Source organism: Triplophysa rosa, linkage group LG14 (genome assembly GCF_024868665.1).
Source record: "Triplophysa rosa linkage group LG14, Trosa_1v2, whole genome shotgun sequence".
Taxonomy (NCBI): Eukaryota; Metazoa; Chordata; class Actinopteri; order Cypriniformes; family Nemacheilidae; genus Triplophysa; species Triplophysa rosa.
In genome coordinates this window covers 48,511-61,560 of record NC_079903.1, presented here as the reverse complement: position 1 = coordinate 61,560, position 13,050 = coordinate 48,511, and the positions used below count along the sequence as shown (strand labels likewise).

Sequence of the window (13,050 nt, the reverse complement as noted above, 5' to 3'; positions counted from 1 at the left end):
TGTTATTTCTTCACAATTAAACTGAATTTCACATTTTTCAGTTTTACAGAAAGACATGCACATGTTAGAGTTGAAGAAAAACAGTTCCCTTCCATTTTAAATTCACGAGTGGTTGAAGTTGACTGTTGTATTGAAAATGTTCAGTGTGTTTAACTGAAATAAAGTTATTCAGTTACTCAGTTATTCAATTTACATAATTTAACTGAATCAGCTGAAAATCCTTAATGAATTAAATCAACGTGAACGTTTGTGTTTTTAGACCTCCAAAATGTTTATGACTAAGACATTTTAAAAGTCTCATGTTGCTTTACAGCAGAAAACAGGGGACCAAAGTCAATTTGAAGAGTTTGGTTCCAAAATGAGAAAAATTCATGTTTTTTTATTGTGCATTCCTATTTATATCAATCCAACTGCAGTTGGTTTGTTTTGATCTAAGCCATAATAACAAAAAAATACAGCTAACTAACACAATAAAAGACAATAAAAACATGAGAACATAATAAAAACCCAAGCCTACAGGTGCGCTGCTGAGAATGACCTTAAACACAGACACACCTGAAAGTCCCCACAAGTTTTTGCATGATTTAAAGCATGACCAACAGGAGACCTGGAAAATGGCCCCACTTTGCTCCATGGTCCCCTCTTGGTGAATGTGTAACAAAACCAATGTTCCCTCTTAAGATAGGTAGACAAGCACACATACACACAGTGGTTATCACAGAGAAGCACACATTTATTGTACCTCTTGAACAGTTAAATGGTTTTTACCCACCATGCAATTAATAACTCTGTGCAATAATAATTAAGTGCAATATTAATTATATCCTCCAGATAATACACATCTATTTTTTATACAACTTTTTCTGTAAATTATATTTCATTCTGCTGTATATAGCACATACCTTGTACTACAATAGTCTATTCTTATTTTTTACTTGTACATATTTACATACATACATAGCTTTACTCTCTATATCTTTATCTTATGTTTATTGTATTGTATGTCTTAAGGGCCCATGGGTATAAAAATTATTTAAATCATTGTGTACTGTGTTCTTGTCAGGGTTCTGGTAGACGGAGAGCACACCACGGAGGTAGATAAGAAAAAGGAGTTTATTTAAAAAAACAGGTAAGTCTCCAAAAACAGGTAAGTCTCCAAAAACAGGTATATCAAAAAAACAGGTAAGTCTTTCAAAAACAGGTAGGTATACTTATCGGGGTTGAGAATTGCTTTGAAGACAACAAGACTGAACAGGGAAGAACAAAAAGGTGCAAACTTAAATAGAATCCTGATGATGTGATGCAGGTGTGGACTAATCAAAAATGGTGGATGTGTGGTGCATGCTGGGAAATTAAGTTCAAAACTCCGGGAAGAGGGAAAGGATGAAGCGAGCTGGCGGTGAAGACATGGGGGGCGTGGCCGGTGGTGCTGAAACCGTTACAGTACCCCCCCCTCCATGGTCCGCTCCAGCGGACCTACCAGGGTGACGGGGTCGACCTCGAAGTCAAGGACCCGGACGTTCAGGATGGGTTTGGTGGAACTCTCGTAGGAGTGCTGGGTCCAGAATGTCAATCCGTGGTACCCAGGATTGTTCTTCAGGGCCGTAGCCCTCCCAGTTGATGAGGTACTCGAGGTGACCTCCCCTTCTCCTGGAGTCCATGATCTCCTCTACACTGAAGATCTGTTGGGCGGCGTCCAGAGGTGGTGGGGGAGGAGGCAGATCTGTTGTTACAGCAGGGTCTGTAGAGGAAACAGAAACAGGAGTAATAAAGGGTTTGAGAAGGGAAACGTGAAAGGAGGGGGAGATCCGGTAATGTTTGGGCAGCTGGAGGCGGAAGGTGACGAGATTGATCTGTCGAGTGATGAGGAATGGTCCGATGTATTTGGGACTCAGCTTCCGGCAGGGTTGTCGCAGGCGTAAGTCCCTTGTGGACAACCAGACCCGTTGTCCTGGAGCATACTGGGGGTTTTGGGATCTTCGGGCATCTGCATGGAGCTTCTGCCTGCGGATAGCCTGCTGGAGGTGGTGGTGAGCTGAGTCCCAGACCCTCTCGCTCTCCCGAAACCAGTGATCGACAGCTGGCACCGATGAGGGTTCTCCAGACCAGGGAAACAGGGGAGGTTGATATCCTAGGATACTCTGAAATGGGGTGAGACCGGTTGAGGTCTGTCGAAGGGAGTTTTGGGCGTGCTCCGCCCAGGGTAGGAAACGATGCCAGCTGTGTTGGTGAGTATGGCAGTATGATCTCAGGTACCTCCCGATGTCCTGTATCTTCCGCTCAGCCTGGCCGTTCGCCTGAGGGTGATATCCGGAGGTCAAGCTCACCGAGATGTTCAGTATTCCGAGGAAGGCCTTCCAGACCCGGGAGATGAATTGGGGACCCCTGTCTGACACAACGTCTTCAGGAAGCCCGTAATTGCGAAACACATGGGTAAACAGGGCCTCAGCCATCTCTAGTGCAGTGGGGAGCTGAATGAGGGGAATCAACTTGCATGCTTTGGAGAACCTATCCACTGCCACCAGGATACAGGTGAATGTGTCAGACAGGGGCAGGTCGGTGATAAAGTCCACTGCAAGGTGAGACCACGGTCGTTGGGGTATGGGCAATGGGAGTAGTTTTCCCTCCGGCAGGCGACGTGGTGTCTTTGCGATGGCGCAGACTGAGCATCCTTTGACAAATCGGGCGATGTCCTAAGTCATCCCAGGCCACAAGTATCGGGCGGAGATGAGCGAGAGGGTGCGCTGTCTGCCTGGGTGTCCTGATCCCGGAACAGAATGAGCAGAGTCCACGAGGGTAGTGCGGAGCTTGGATGGCACAAAGATCCTACCCTCGGGACCTCCCGGCGGAGTAAGGTGTTGGAGTTCAGCGATGTCCCGGTCGAAGGCCCACTGGATGGGGCAGACAAACATGGCTGGAGGAAGCACTGGTTCAGGTTCGGTTAAATCTGGGGTGACGTAGTGTTGTCTGGAGAGAGCATCAGCTTTGCCATTTTGCGAGCCAGGTCGGTAAGTCACTTTGAAGTCGAACCGTGAGAAGAAGAGTGCCCAACGGGCCTGACGAGAATTCAGTCTCCGAGCCTCTTTGAGGTACTCCAGATTACGGTGATCACTGTGAAAGGATAGTTCGCGCCCTCCAGCCAATGTCGCCATACTTCCAGAGCCAGTTTGATGGCTAGGAGTTCTTTATTCCCGATGTCGTAGTTGAACTCCGCCGGGGATAGCTTGCGGGAGAAGTAGGCACATGGATGGAGTCTAGGAGGCTTCCCCTGCCGCTGAGAGAGCACCGCTCCTACCCCGGTCGAAGAGGCATCCACTTCCACGAGAAAAGGCAGGTCTGGGTCGGGTAGACGTAGGGTAGGAGCAGTACAAAAGGCTTGCTTCAGCTGGTCAAAGGCTTTGAGAGCTTCGGGATTCCAGGACAGGGATCTCCAGCCTTTTCCAGTCATGGCGGTGAGGGGAGCTGCAATAGAGCTGAATCCAGCGATGAAGCGCCGGTAGAAATTAGCAAATCCTAAAAACCGCTGCATCTCCCTCACCGTATGGGGTTGTGACCAGTTCTGGACCGCCTCCACCTTCCCCTGATCCATGGTAACTTGGTTGAAAGAGATGATAACCCAGAAATTGTATGGTGGATTGGTGAAACTGGCATTTCTCGAGTTTCAGGTATAGCTTATGTTGGCGTAGTCGTTGGAGGACGATGGAGACATGGGTAACGTGAGCGGGTCGAGAGCGGGAGTAAATAAGTATATCGTCCAGGTAAATTATAACGAATTTCCCCAGCAGGTCCCGGAAGATCTCATTCATAAAGCTCTGGAACACTGCTGGGGCGTTCACCAAGCCGAAGGGCATGACCTTATATTCGTAATGACCGTTGGGAGTCACAAAGGCCGTTTTCCATTCGTCACCTGGGCGAATCCGAATCAGGTTGTAGGCGCTTCTTAGATCCAGCTTGGTGAACAATGTGGCATGGCGTAACTGTTCCAGGGCGGCAGGTATCAGGGGAAGAGGATAGGCGAAGCGCTTGGTATGACGATTGAGAACCCGATAGTCTATGCAGGGACGAAGACCTCCATCCTTTTTCCCTACGAAGAAGAAGCTTGACGCGGCAGGGGAGACAGACGGTCGGATGAAACCTTGTTGTAATGCCTCCTCGATATACTCCTCCATGGCCTTCTGCTCCGGGATGGACAAGGAATAGATCTTTCCTTTGGGCATTGTGGCCCCAGGCAGCAGCTCAATGGCGCAGTCCCATGGCCGGTGAGGAGGCAGCTCCGTAGCCCTCAGCTTGGAGAAGACGTCCTGGAACGACCGATAATCTACGGGAATCTCCCCGGAGTTGAGGACCTCAGGACTCTCGACGGTAGTGGCTAGGATGGGTAGTACCGGTTTTAGGAAAGTTTCCTCCTTGATCGGGACCCTGGTGTTGGCGGGGCGACCCGCCCATCCGGATATGATGCCAGTGCGCCAGTCCACGATAGGTTGACGTTCCATCAGCCAGGGTCGTCCCAGGACGATATCGGAGGTGGACCCCTCCAGTACCCAGAAGGAGATCTTCTCCGTATGCCTGGGAGAGATGTGAAGGGTGATGGGTGGGGAATGGTGTGTGATCCGACCTCGGCCCAGCGGTTTTCCTAGGATGTCTTGCACAAACATGGTCCTCCCGTTCCTTAGGCGCGGGAAGCCCAACTGAGTAAGAAGATTCAGAGAAATGAAGTTCCCGGCGGCTCCAGAGTCAATCAGGGCGTGGACTGGAACAGAGAAGTTAGGTGCAATAATGACCACTTGGGTAAGAGCTAGGTGAGGTAAGGAGGCCGGTGTATGGATAGAACTCACCGCTGGTCGAGCTGGACGGACGGGGCAGACGGCTAGGCGATGACCTGACCCTCCACAGTACAGACAAAGGTTAAGGTTCCGCCTCCGTGTACGTTCCTCAGGACATAGTCGAAAACGATCCACATCCATGGGTTCTGGGTCTGAAGGAGTCCGGGAAGCAGAGGTCGTAACCCGTGGAGGAAATGTACCGGGTGATGACGGCGAACAGGCTGACAGATGTTGGGCGATGCTAATGGATCGTTGTATGAGAGCCTCCAGACCGACCGAGTCATCGTAGATGGCCATGTGTAATCGGATCGAGTTCTGTAGCCCTTGGCGGTAGACCGAGACAAGCGCCGGCTCATTCCATCCACTGGTCGCCGCAAGGGTACGGAACTGGAGGGCATACTCCGCCACTGAAAGGTGTCCTTGACGAAGCCTCAGCAGTAGATCGTGCACCGAAAGGTAATCCATTGCTTGGCCAAAGACCCCTTTAAAGTGCTCAAGAAAAGACTTCAGATTAGTGGTAAGAGGTCCTCCGGCCCGCCAAATCCCGTATGCCCAGTTCAGGGCCTTACCGCTCAGGAGGGAGATGATGAAAGCTACCTTGGATTTGTCCGTGGAGAATTGACCGGGGTGCAACTGTATGTAGAGCTCACATTGGAGACAGAACCCACTACACTCCTCCACGGAGCCAGTATATCGGTTGGGTAGGGCCATGGGACTAGACGCCGATGGTGGGTTAGACGGAAGGAGTACAGGTGCGGGTTGGTTCCGGAGTAGGGTGACCAGTTCAGAGAGGGGATCTGGAGGTGAAGGACCGGGAGAAGTCTGTGGTGTGGTCATGGTGTGTGGGTTCAGTCTACTGTCAGGGTTCTGGTAGACGGAGAGCACACCACGGAGGTAGATAAGAAAAAGGAGTTTATTTCAAAAAACAGGTAAGTGTCCAAAAACAGGTAAGTATCCAAAAACAGGTAAATATCCAAAAACAGGTAAATCTCCAAAAACAGGTACGTATTCAAAAACAGGTAAGTATTCAAAAACAGGTATATCCAAAAAAAATAGGTAAGTCTTTCAAAAACAGGTAGGTATACTTATCGGGGTTGAGAATTGCTTTGAAGACAACAAGACTGAACAGGGAAGAACAAAAAGGTGCAAACTTAAATAGAGTCCTGATGATGTGATGCAGGTGTGGACTAATCAAAAATGGTGGATGTGTGGTGCATGCTGGGAAATTGAGTTCAAAACTCCGGGGAGAGGGAACGGGTGAAGCGAGCTGGCGGTGATGACATGGGGGGCGTGGCCGGTGGTGCTGAAACCGTTACAGTTCTATTGTGATATGGTCTCTGTGTACTGTAGTTGCTGTTTCTGTGTTCTGGATGCTCCTGTCACCAAAACAAATTCCTTGTATGTGCAAACATACTTGGCAATAAAGCTCTTTCTGATTCTGATTTTATTGTTGTGATAACTTTTCTGTGGTTATTTTAATTATTTTTATGTAAAGCACTTTAAATTACCAGTGTGTATGAAATGTGCTATATAAATAAACTTTGCTTGCTTTAAACACAAAATGCCCCCATTGACCTCTGATTTAGCCAAAAGGGATCCAGCAAGGGTGAAGTCACAGCAGCATGGCACCATGTATTTAAGATATTACAAATATTGTATTATTTTAAAACTAGTTTTATTATTTTTACATTTACATATTCATTTACACTCCCCTGATTTACAACAGTAAGCCTACAATAGTTCATAAGTTAAGCTGTACGATTTTGTGGAAAATGTCGGTTGACTTCAACCCATATGAACATAAGTATATAAAATAACCTGCTATATTATATTTCAAACAGAGATGGCAACAGAGATGCAAAAGTAAAAAAAAACAGTTTAAGAAATTCACAAAAAAATATTACAAATGCATTTTGGGCTCGGTTTTGACCAATTTTAATTGAGTTCTAACACTGTTTTTAAATAATTAAGCTGCTGAATCGCACATTCTATATTGCACTCACAGCTGTATAAAGAAAACATAAAAGTTGCAAATCCAAATGTAACATTTTTAAATTACTGTATATTATTATATTATTTCATGAACTCCCTGTCATCATATCATTCCAACACATTGTTATAAAGTCCATGGTCTCTGCCTCTGTACCAGTGATGGGCATGTTTGGGTGTGTCTCAATCAGCTCTCTTGTTCACTAGTCAGGACACTGATAACATTCGCAGAAATCTTTCAAATACTTTGAGACGTTCGTTCCCTCAAAATTCCTGCAATTCAACGCAAAAAAGAGTGAGCATTGATGCTCCCTTATCAGAAATCACTTGACATTTTTTTAAATCCATTTAACCTAAATCGCACGAGCCAACTCAATAAACTTAATGAAACGTGACAGAGCCTTTGAAAATACTTTTATTTTAATATAAACACACGTTGCTAGTCAAGCAGGGAACACAATCTAACACATTTCTGCACAGATATGTAACAGAATAATGAAAGAGTTTTTCATAATCCACTTCAACCATTATTTAAGAAATAAAGCCCGAGAGATGTCGGTTTTGAATGATGTTGATAATTACCAGCTGTGAAGTACCACAACACACTCACACAGTCACGTAACAGTCTCAATGTGAAGTGAGCCAGGGTCTTTACCAGTGCCTGAGCCTGTGTACACCATATACTGATTCACAAAATACTGATCTGGAGCTGATTGAGTGGAGTGGAACGATTAAGCAACGAGAACGATTCTGTGCGATGCTGGAAAGTGCTCTAAAATGAATGTTAGAACTGTCTTAACTGAAGTCTGCTTGCACTGAAATAACTTAAAACATAGCAGATGCACATCAGTAATGGTTGTAAAAACTGTTTTAATCTAATTCCTGTCAGGAAACCGCCCCAAAATTTGTACTCAAAGCAGCTTTATACATATGGCCCCATACATATTAGCAGACATATGTGTGCTATCAGGGTTTGTATATTAAACTTCTTTATATTCTTTATATAGGCTGAAAGATTTGTAAATATTTGACAAATGTTTGTTTAAAAATTGCTAACATCTGTACACACAAAAAAACTTTTAGTATTCAGTTTCTAATGCAGTATCATTGTACTCTGGCATTTAAATGCACTTGCGCACATTTGAAATAAACTGGCAAATAAGGATCTCAAAAGATCTCAAAATGTCATTGGTGCTGATCAGCCGAATAAGGCAAAAAATAGATAATGATGAACTTGCATACCTGCATAATGAGCTCCATTTTCTGTGCATGCCCGTTTTGACTCCATCATGTATGTAGGTTTGCTCTACAGGTGAGTGAGCGACACCTCTTTTATAGTCAGTGGACAGAGAGCCTAGTCTTTTCCTGCCTTCATTGATTGGTTAAACTAATGTATAGAGTAGTTACAGTTATGGATGCCCCGCCTCAAAGCCTGGGGGAACTGCAAAATATGACATTCTTACTAAGTGTCTTTTTCTTCTTTTGTAGTACAAATATCTAAACATTCTTAGATCAAAATACATTACTTGACAAGAAAAGTGACCTAAGATATTTGCTCTTGTTTTATGAAAAATAATATAAGAATTAAGTAAGTTTATGGTAAAAACAAGCAAAAGAATCTGTCCACGGGGTGAGAAAAATAAACTTGACTTAGGTACTTGACTAATTTCAAGTTTATTTTTCTCACCCCATGGACAGCTTTTTTTGCAATAAACTTACTTAATTCTTACATTATTTTTCATAAAACAGAAGCAAATATCTGAGGTCACTTTTCTTGTCAAGTAATTATATATTGATTTAAGAAGTTTTACATATTTTCACCAAAAACAATGCAAAAATGCTTTGTAAGAATGTCATTTTTTGCCATGAGGCTTCAGGTGGCGCCAGGCCAAACATAAAGAGAAACCCTATCCTTCCTCTCTCTGAGCACATACTACTAGTGGTGTTATCCTAAAAAGGTATTTATAGGGTCATTCTCACGAAACCACTGAAACAACATGGCAGTAATGATTTTAGGTAAAAAAAAAAACATAAATTGGTACACAAAAAATGACCATGGTAAACATAGGAATAAATTATGTATTTTATTGCTTTTTCTGCTGAAATTCTCATTACCGCAACATGTCCTGATTTGTCTTAGTGCACTATTTGTTGTAATTTAAATAGAGTCAAAATAAAATATTGGATGTTCTACTAGATGTTCACAGATGACCAAAAAAAATGGACAAGTACAATTTATTAGCTTTTTTGCCCCTGGGGACCTCAATTTTGGTCCCCACAGTGACACGAGTCCCCATGTGTTGGTGTGCATTCAGGTTTAGGTGTCCGCCAGGATATACAAACATGAACACATACACACACACAGAGCCCCTGAGGTTCTCCTTCACTCTCTCAACCGCTTCTTTAGCTTCCCACACACAGAGACCTTGCACAACAAAGCCTCTCCTTCTCACACGGTGATCACCACAAGAACACTGCAACATATACACACATTTCAAAAACACGGCATATAACAATACACAACACACACCCTATGTGACCTGCTACCTAACAGGATTTTACATGACCTCGCGTCCCTACGCGGCAATTCAGGGCCGGATTAAGAACACATTGGGCACTCTTGTACAAACTACAGGTCAATGTATTTATAATCCTGTCATGTTTCATATCTACATGTTTACCTCTTCATTCCTTAAAAGATGGTGTATAGCACAGTAATGTATTTTATACCATACTCGTTTTATCTTATTCTAAGGGCGTTTTCACACCGGTGTATCGATTGCTTTGTTCCGAAACCGGGGGTTAAATCGCTACAATATTTAAATTTATTTAAGTTCGGTTCGCATTCACAAGGCAATATTTCCAAACGTACCAAACTTTGTTAATAAAAGTCACGTGCGAGTAAACTCTCATTCGATTGGTCAGAGTGCATCTGTTTATTTAACGGCCGGTAGCGCGAGTGATAATGAGCGTCAGCTGCGTGTTGTCTCGCGTATCTCACGGCGGAGCTCGGGAAGCATAAAAGGAGGAGAAGGACGAGAGAGAACCAGGCCTGGATTTTATGTTATGTTTTATTGTGTTTGTGTGGCCGGCAGTCGACTGTGAGGGAGCTGTCAGCACTTTACTTTCGTTTTGTTGTTTGTTTATTTGATTAAAAGTTTGGTTTAACGTTCGCCGGTTCCCGCCTCCTTCCTTCCTTACTTTGAACATTGTTACAGGGAGCCATTAACAAAACAATCCATTTTGCGTCACGCAACTTTACATAATTACCCATCATACATTGTGATACAGTCTGGTTCGTTGGTCCGTTGGGTCGGATGGCTTTCACACGTCTACCGAACCGCTCCAGAGTTCGTTTGCAATCAGGTCGAGACCACCTTGTTCAGGCGGTCTCGGAGCGATTGTTTTGGGGCGGATCCTAGCGCGATTGCTGTGTTCACATATGCCTAAACGAATCGAACCAAGAGTGAAAACGCACCAGGTTCCGAAACAAACCCTTATGTGTGAAAACGCCCTAAGAGTATTACAGCTCCAAACTTCTAGGCGACCATAAATTCAAATGAGCTAGTGAGCAGGACAAAGAAACATGTTTTTGCGCCTGAAACCATCTTATCACATTGGTTCTCGTCCACCTTGGAGGGGCGTGACGCCCTCAGGCTTAAAACATCTGTGCACGTAGGAAACCTATGGCGTTCCAAAGGGTCCTAAAAATGACTTTGCAGCACACACTCGTCTCACTGAACGTCTCACTCCACGTCTTAACTGGTTTTGTATTCTGCTATTTATTGCATTGAATTCAAGACGCAGACGTCACGTAAATCACGTGTGGCCGTGAAGCATCTATGCAGACGTCACGCGTCATTCACGTGTAGCAGTGAAGTTATTTGTTTTCATTTTTGCTAACACGTATTGTAACACGCTACTCTACACGGCTTAATGCAGAGTGTCAAGCATCTAATTCGTTAACTTTCACTTCACTCAATCCTCTCAATGAACGTGACGTCTGCGTCTGTCCTAGGAACTAATGTTTATGTGTTGTTTCCTTGACATTCTGTTAATTGTGTTGCGCACTAGCAAGGATCAGCTGTCAATCTTAGTTTATGCTGTTTGTTATGCTTTGTGTAATGTGTTTGTGCAATACATTTAAGTCCAGAACCATTTTATATCTCATTATTATATTTTGTGCATGTTATTGCTGCTTTCTGATGTTTATAAGGTTCTGATGCGATCGATTATTGCTGCTGAGTTTTCCGATATAATCATTGAAAACGTACATCATTGTCCATGCTGTAGCGTTGCATTCCTAGGGAATTATGTAATTGACCCTTCGCTAAGCCCCGCCCTCCTTAGTTACTGTTGCTACGCCTGTCAAGCTTTCACGCCTGGCAAGTGTATTACAGTGTGTATGCACCGGTGTCAGACATTCCCAAGAAGATAATTAGCAATTTTTGGCGAACATGTGAAATATCTGAGAGAGCAAGACAAAAGGGACTGCAGTGTGCATTCGAGGGATATATCCACGACACAATATACAACCGATTAGAAAATAATTTAATCAAAATTGAAGCTAAAGCCGTTAGTGCGCCAGGCTACTGCTCACACGTCGTGGGTCTAATCCATGCCTTGGACCTGGCAAGAGCCAGAGATGCTGAGCTGAGCCATACATCATCAACAACACAAACAAATTTCCGTCTTGCCTTTAATCATCTTATTTTACGTTCAAATATATGCATTATGAACAAAGAACCGTCATTATTTCGAAGCAATGATGTGCTGAGTTAGCTAGCTAGCTAACATTAGCGTGCTCTTACCTTGGAGCAAACATAGGTGTTTTTGTTAATCCTGTCACGGGCGTGCGAAAACAGAACCCAAATGCAGGCAGCAGTACGGGTAACACAAAAGATTTTAATAAATGTAAACACAACAAAAAACCCACGATGGGGAAAACTGTACAAAACACGAAAACAAACTAAAATACTTCCCGAACGGGGATAAAGTACTCACGAAGAATAAATCCAAATAATAAATCCAACAAGAAAATAGCCCAGGGGAAACACGTAATCCACACGACACGAACACAATAGAACAATATGAACCGACAAAAACTAGAGACTGAGGGGAACATTAAATAGGGAAAAACTCACAGAGGATAATTACAGAGACGAGGGACAGGTGACGAGGATAAAACAATCATGGAAAGAATAAGGGAAACAAGAGATCGGGGCTATGAGACAAGACCGGAGGACACGTGGCAAAAAGTAAACAAAAGCCACGCGTCTCCACACAAAACACCCGCAGGACATGGTTCTATCATGACCCTGTCCATAGAGTTAAAGAACTCGAAAACAGGAAGGACAGAGTCCTGACAAATCCTGTCGACCTTTAGTGGGACATTCTAAAACGCTTAACGTACCTAAACAGCGATAAAGGAAAACCAAGTTTCTGTCAAATTTTACTTCTAATAAACACATGCTGCTGTCAAAAGAACGAGCTCTTGATCCGCGGATAAAGTGAATAATATCACGTTAAGCGTTCTCACCTTAGAAGTCCATTATAAGAGAAAACAGCTTAACGTGGCTTAGACAAATTTCTGTCATTTTAGTTGTAATTAATACTTCAAAAGCCACCGTGCAATGTGCAAAAAGTGGCGTAGCCTACTCTTTATGCCCTGTCTGAAACCAATATTAAGAAATGAGGCTGAAAGGCAATAAAGTTGCTAACTCCTGGCTTCAGTGTTGTTACATCGAGCTGAATAGCCTGTGGAGCAAACTAGAACAAAACAGCACAAATGTTTCTAAAAGCTCTAATAAAAAGGGACAGAAATATAAATGAGATGATACAGTGCGTTGTTTAGGTAAGTTACGCCACGTGATATTATTCACTTTATCCGTGGACCAAGAGCTCGTTCTTTTGACAGCAGCAAGTGTTTAATACAAGGAAGGTTTGACAGAAATTTGGTTTTCCTTGATCGCTGTTTAGGTACACTGTAAAAAATTGCTGTTAAAAAACAGCCAAATTCTGACAGTAACATACTGTTTTTTGTTAAAACAGTAATATACTGTAGAAAACAATGCATCCTAGGCTTGCTGTTAAAAAACAGCCAAATTCTGACAGTAACATACTGTTTTTTGTTAAAACAGTAATATACTGTAGAAAACAATGCATCCTGGGCAATATTTTGCAGTTTAAGAAACTACTGTTAGTTTACAGCCATCTGTCAACAGTAATCCACTGTTGT

At 43.6% G+C, this 13,050-nt stretch overlaps 1 protein-coding gene across 1 annotated transcript in view; it reads right to left on the bottom strand.

Annotated features, from left to right (window-relative positions):
- The window catches only part of LOC130565158 (polyunsaturated fatty acid 5-lipoxygenase-like), a 58,275-nt gene extending 50,129 nt beyond the window's left edge, over positions 1-8,146 (bottom strand). The window contains exon 1 of the mRNA XM_057351740.1: positions 8,055-8,146. Coding sequence (XP_057207723.1) covers positions 8,055-8,103 — 49 coding nt within the window. The 5' untranslated portion in view covers positions 8,104-8,146. The remainder of the gene's footprint in view (positions 1-8,054) is intronic.
- Between the last annotated feature and the right edge of the window lie 4,904 nt (positions 8,147-13,050).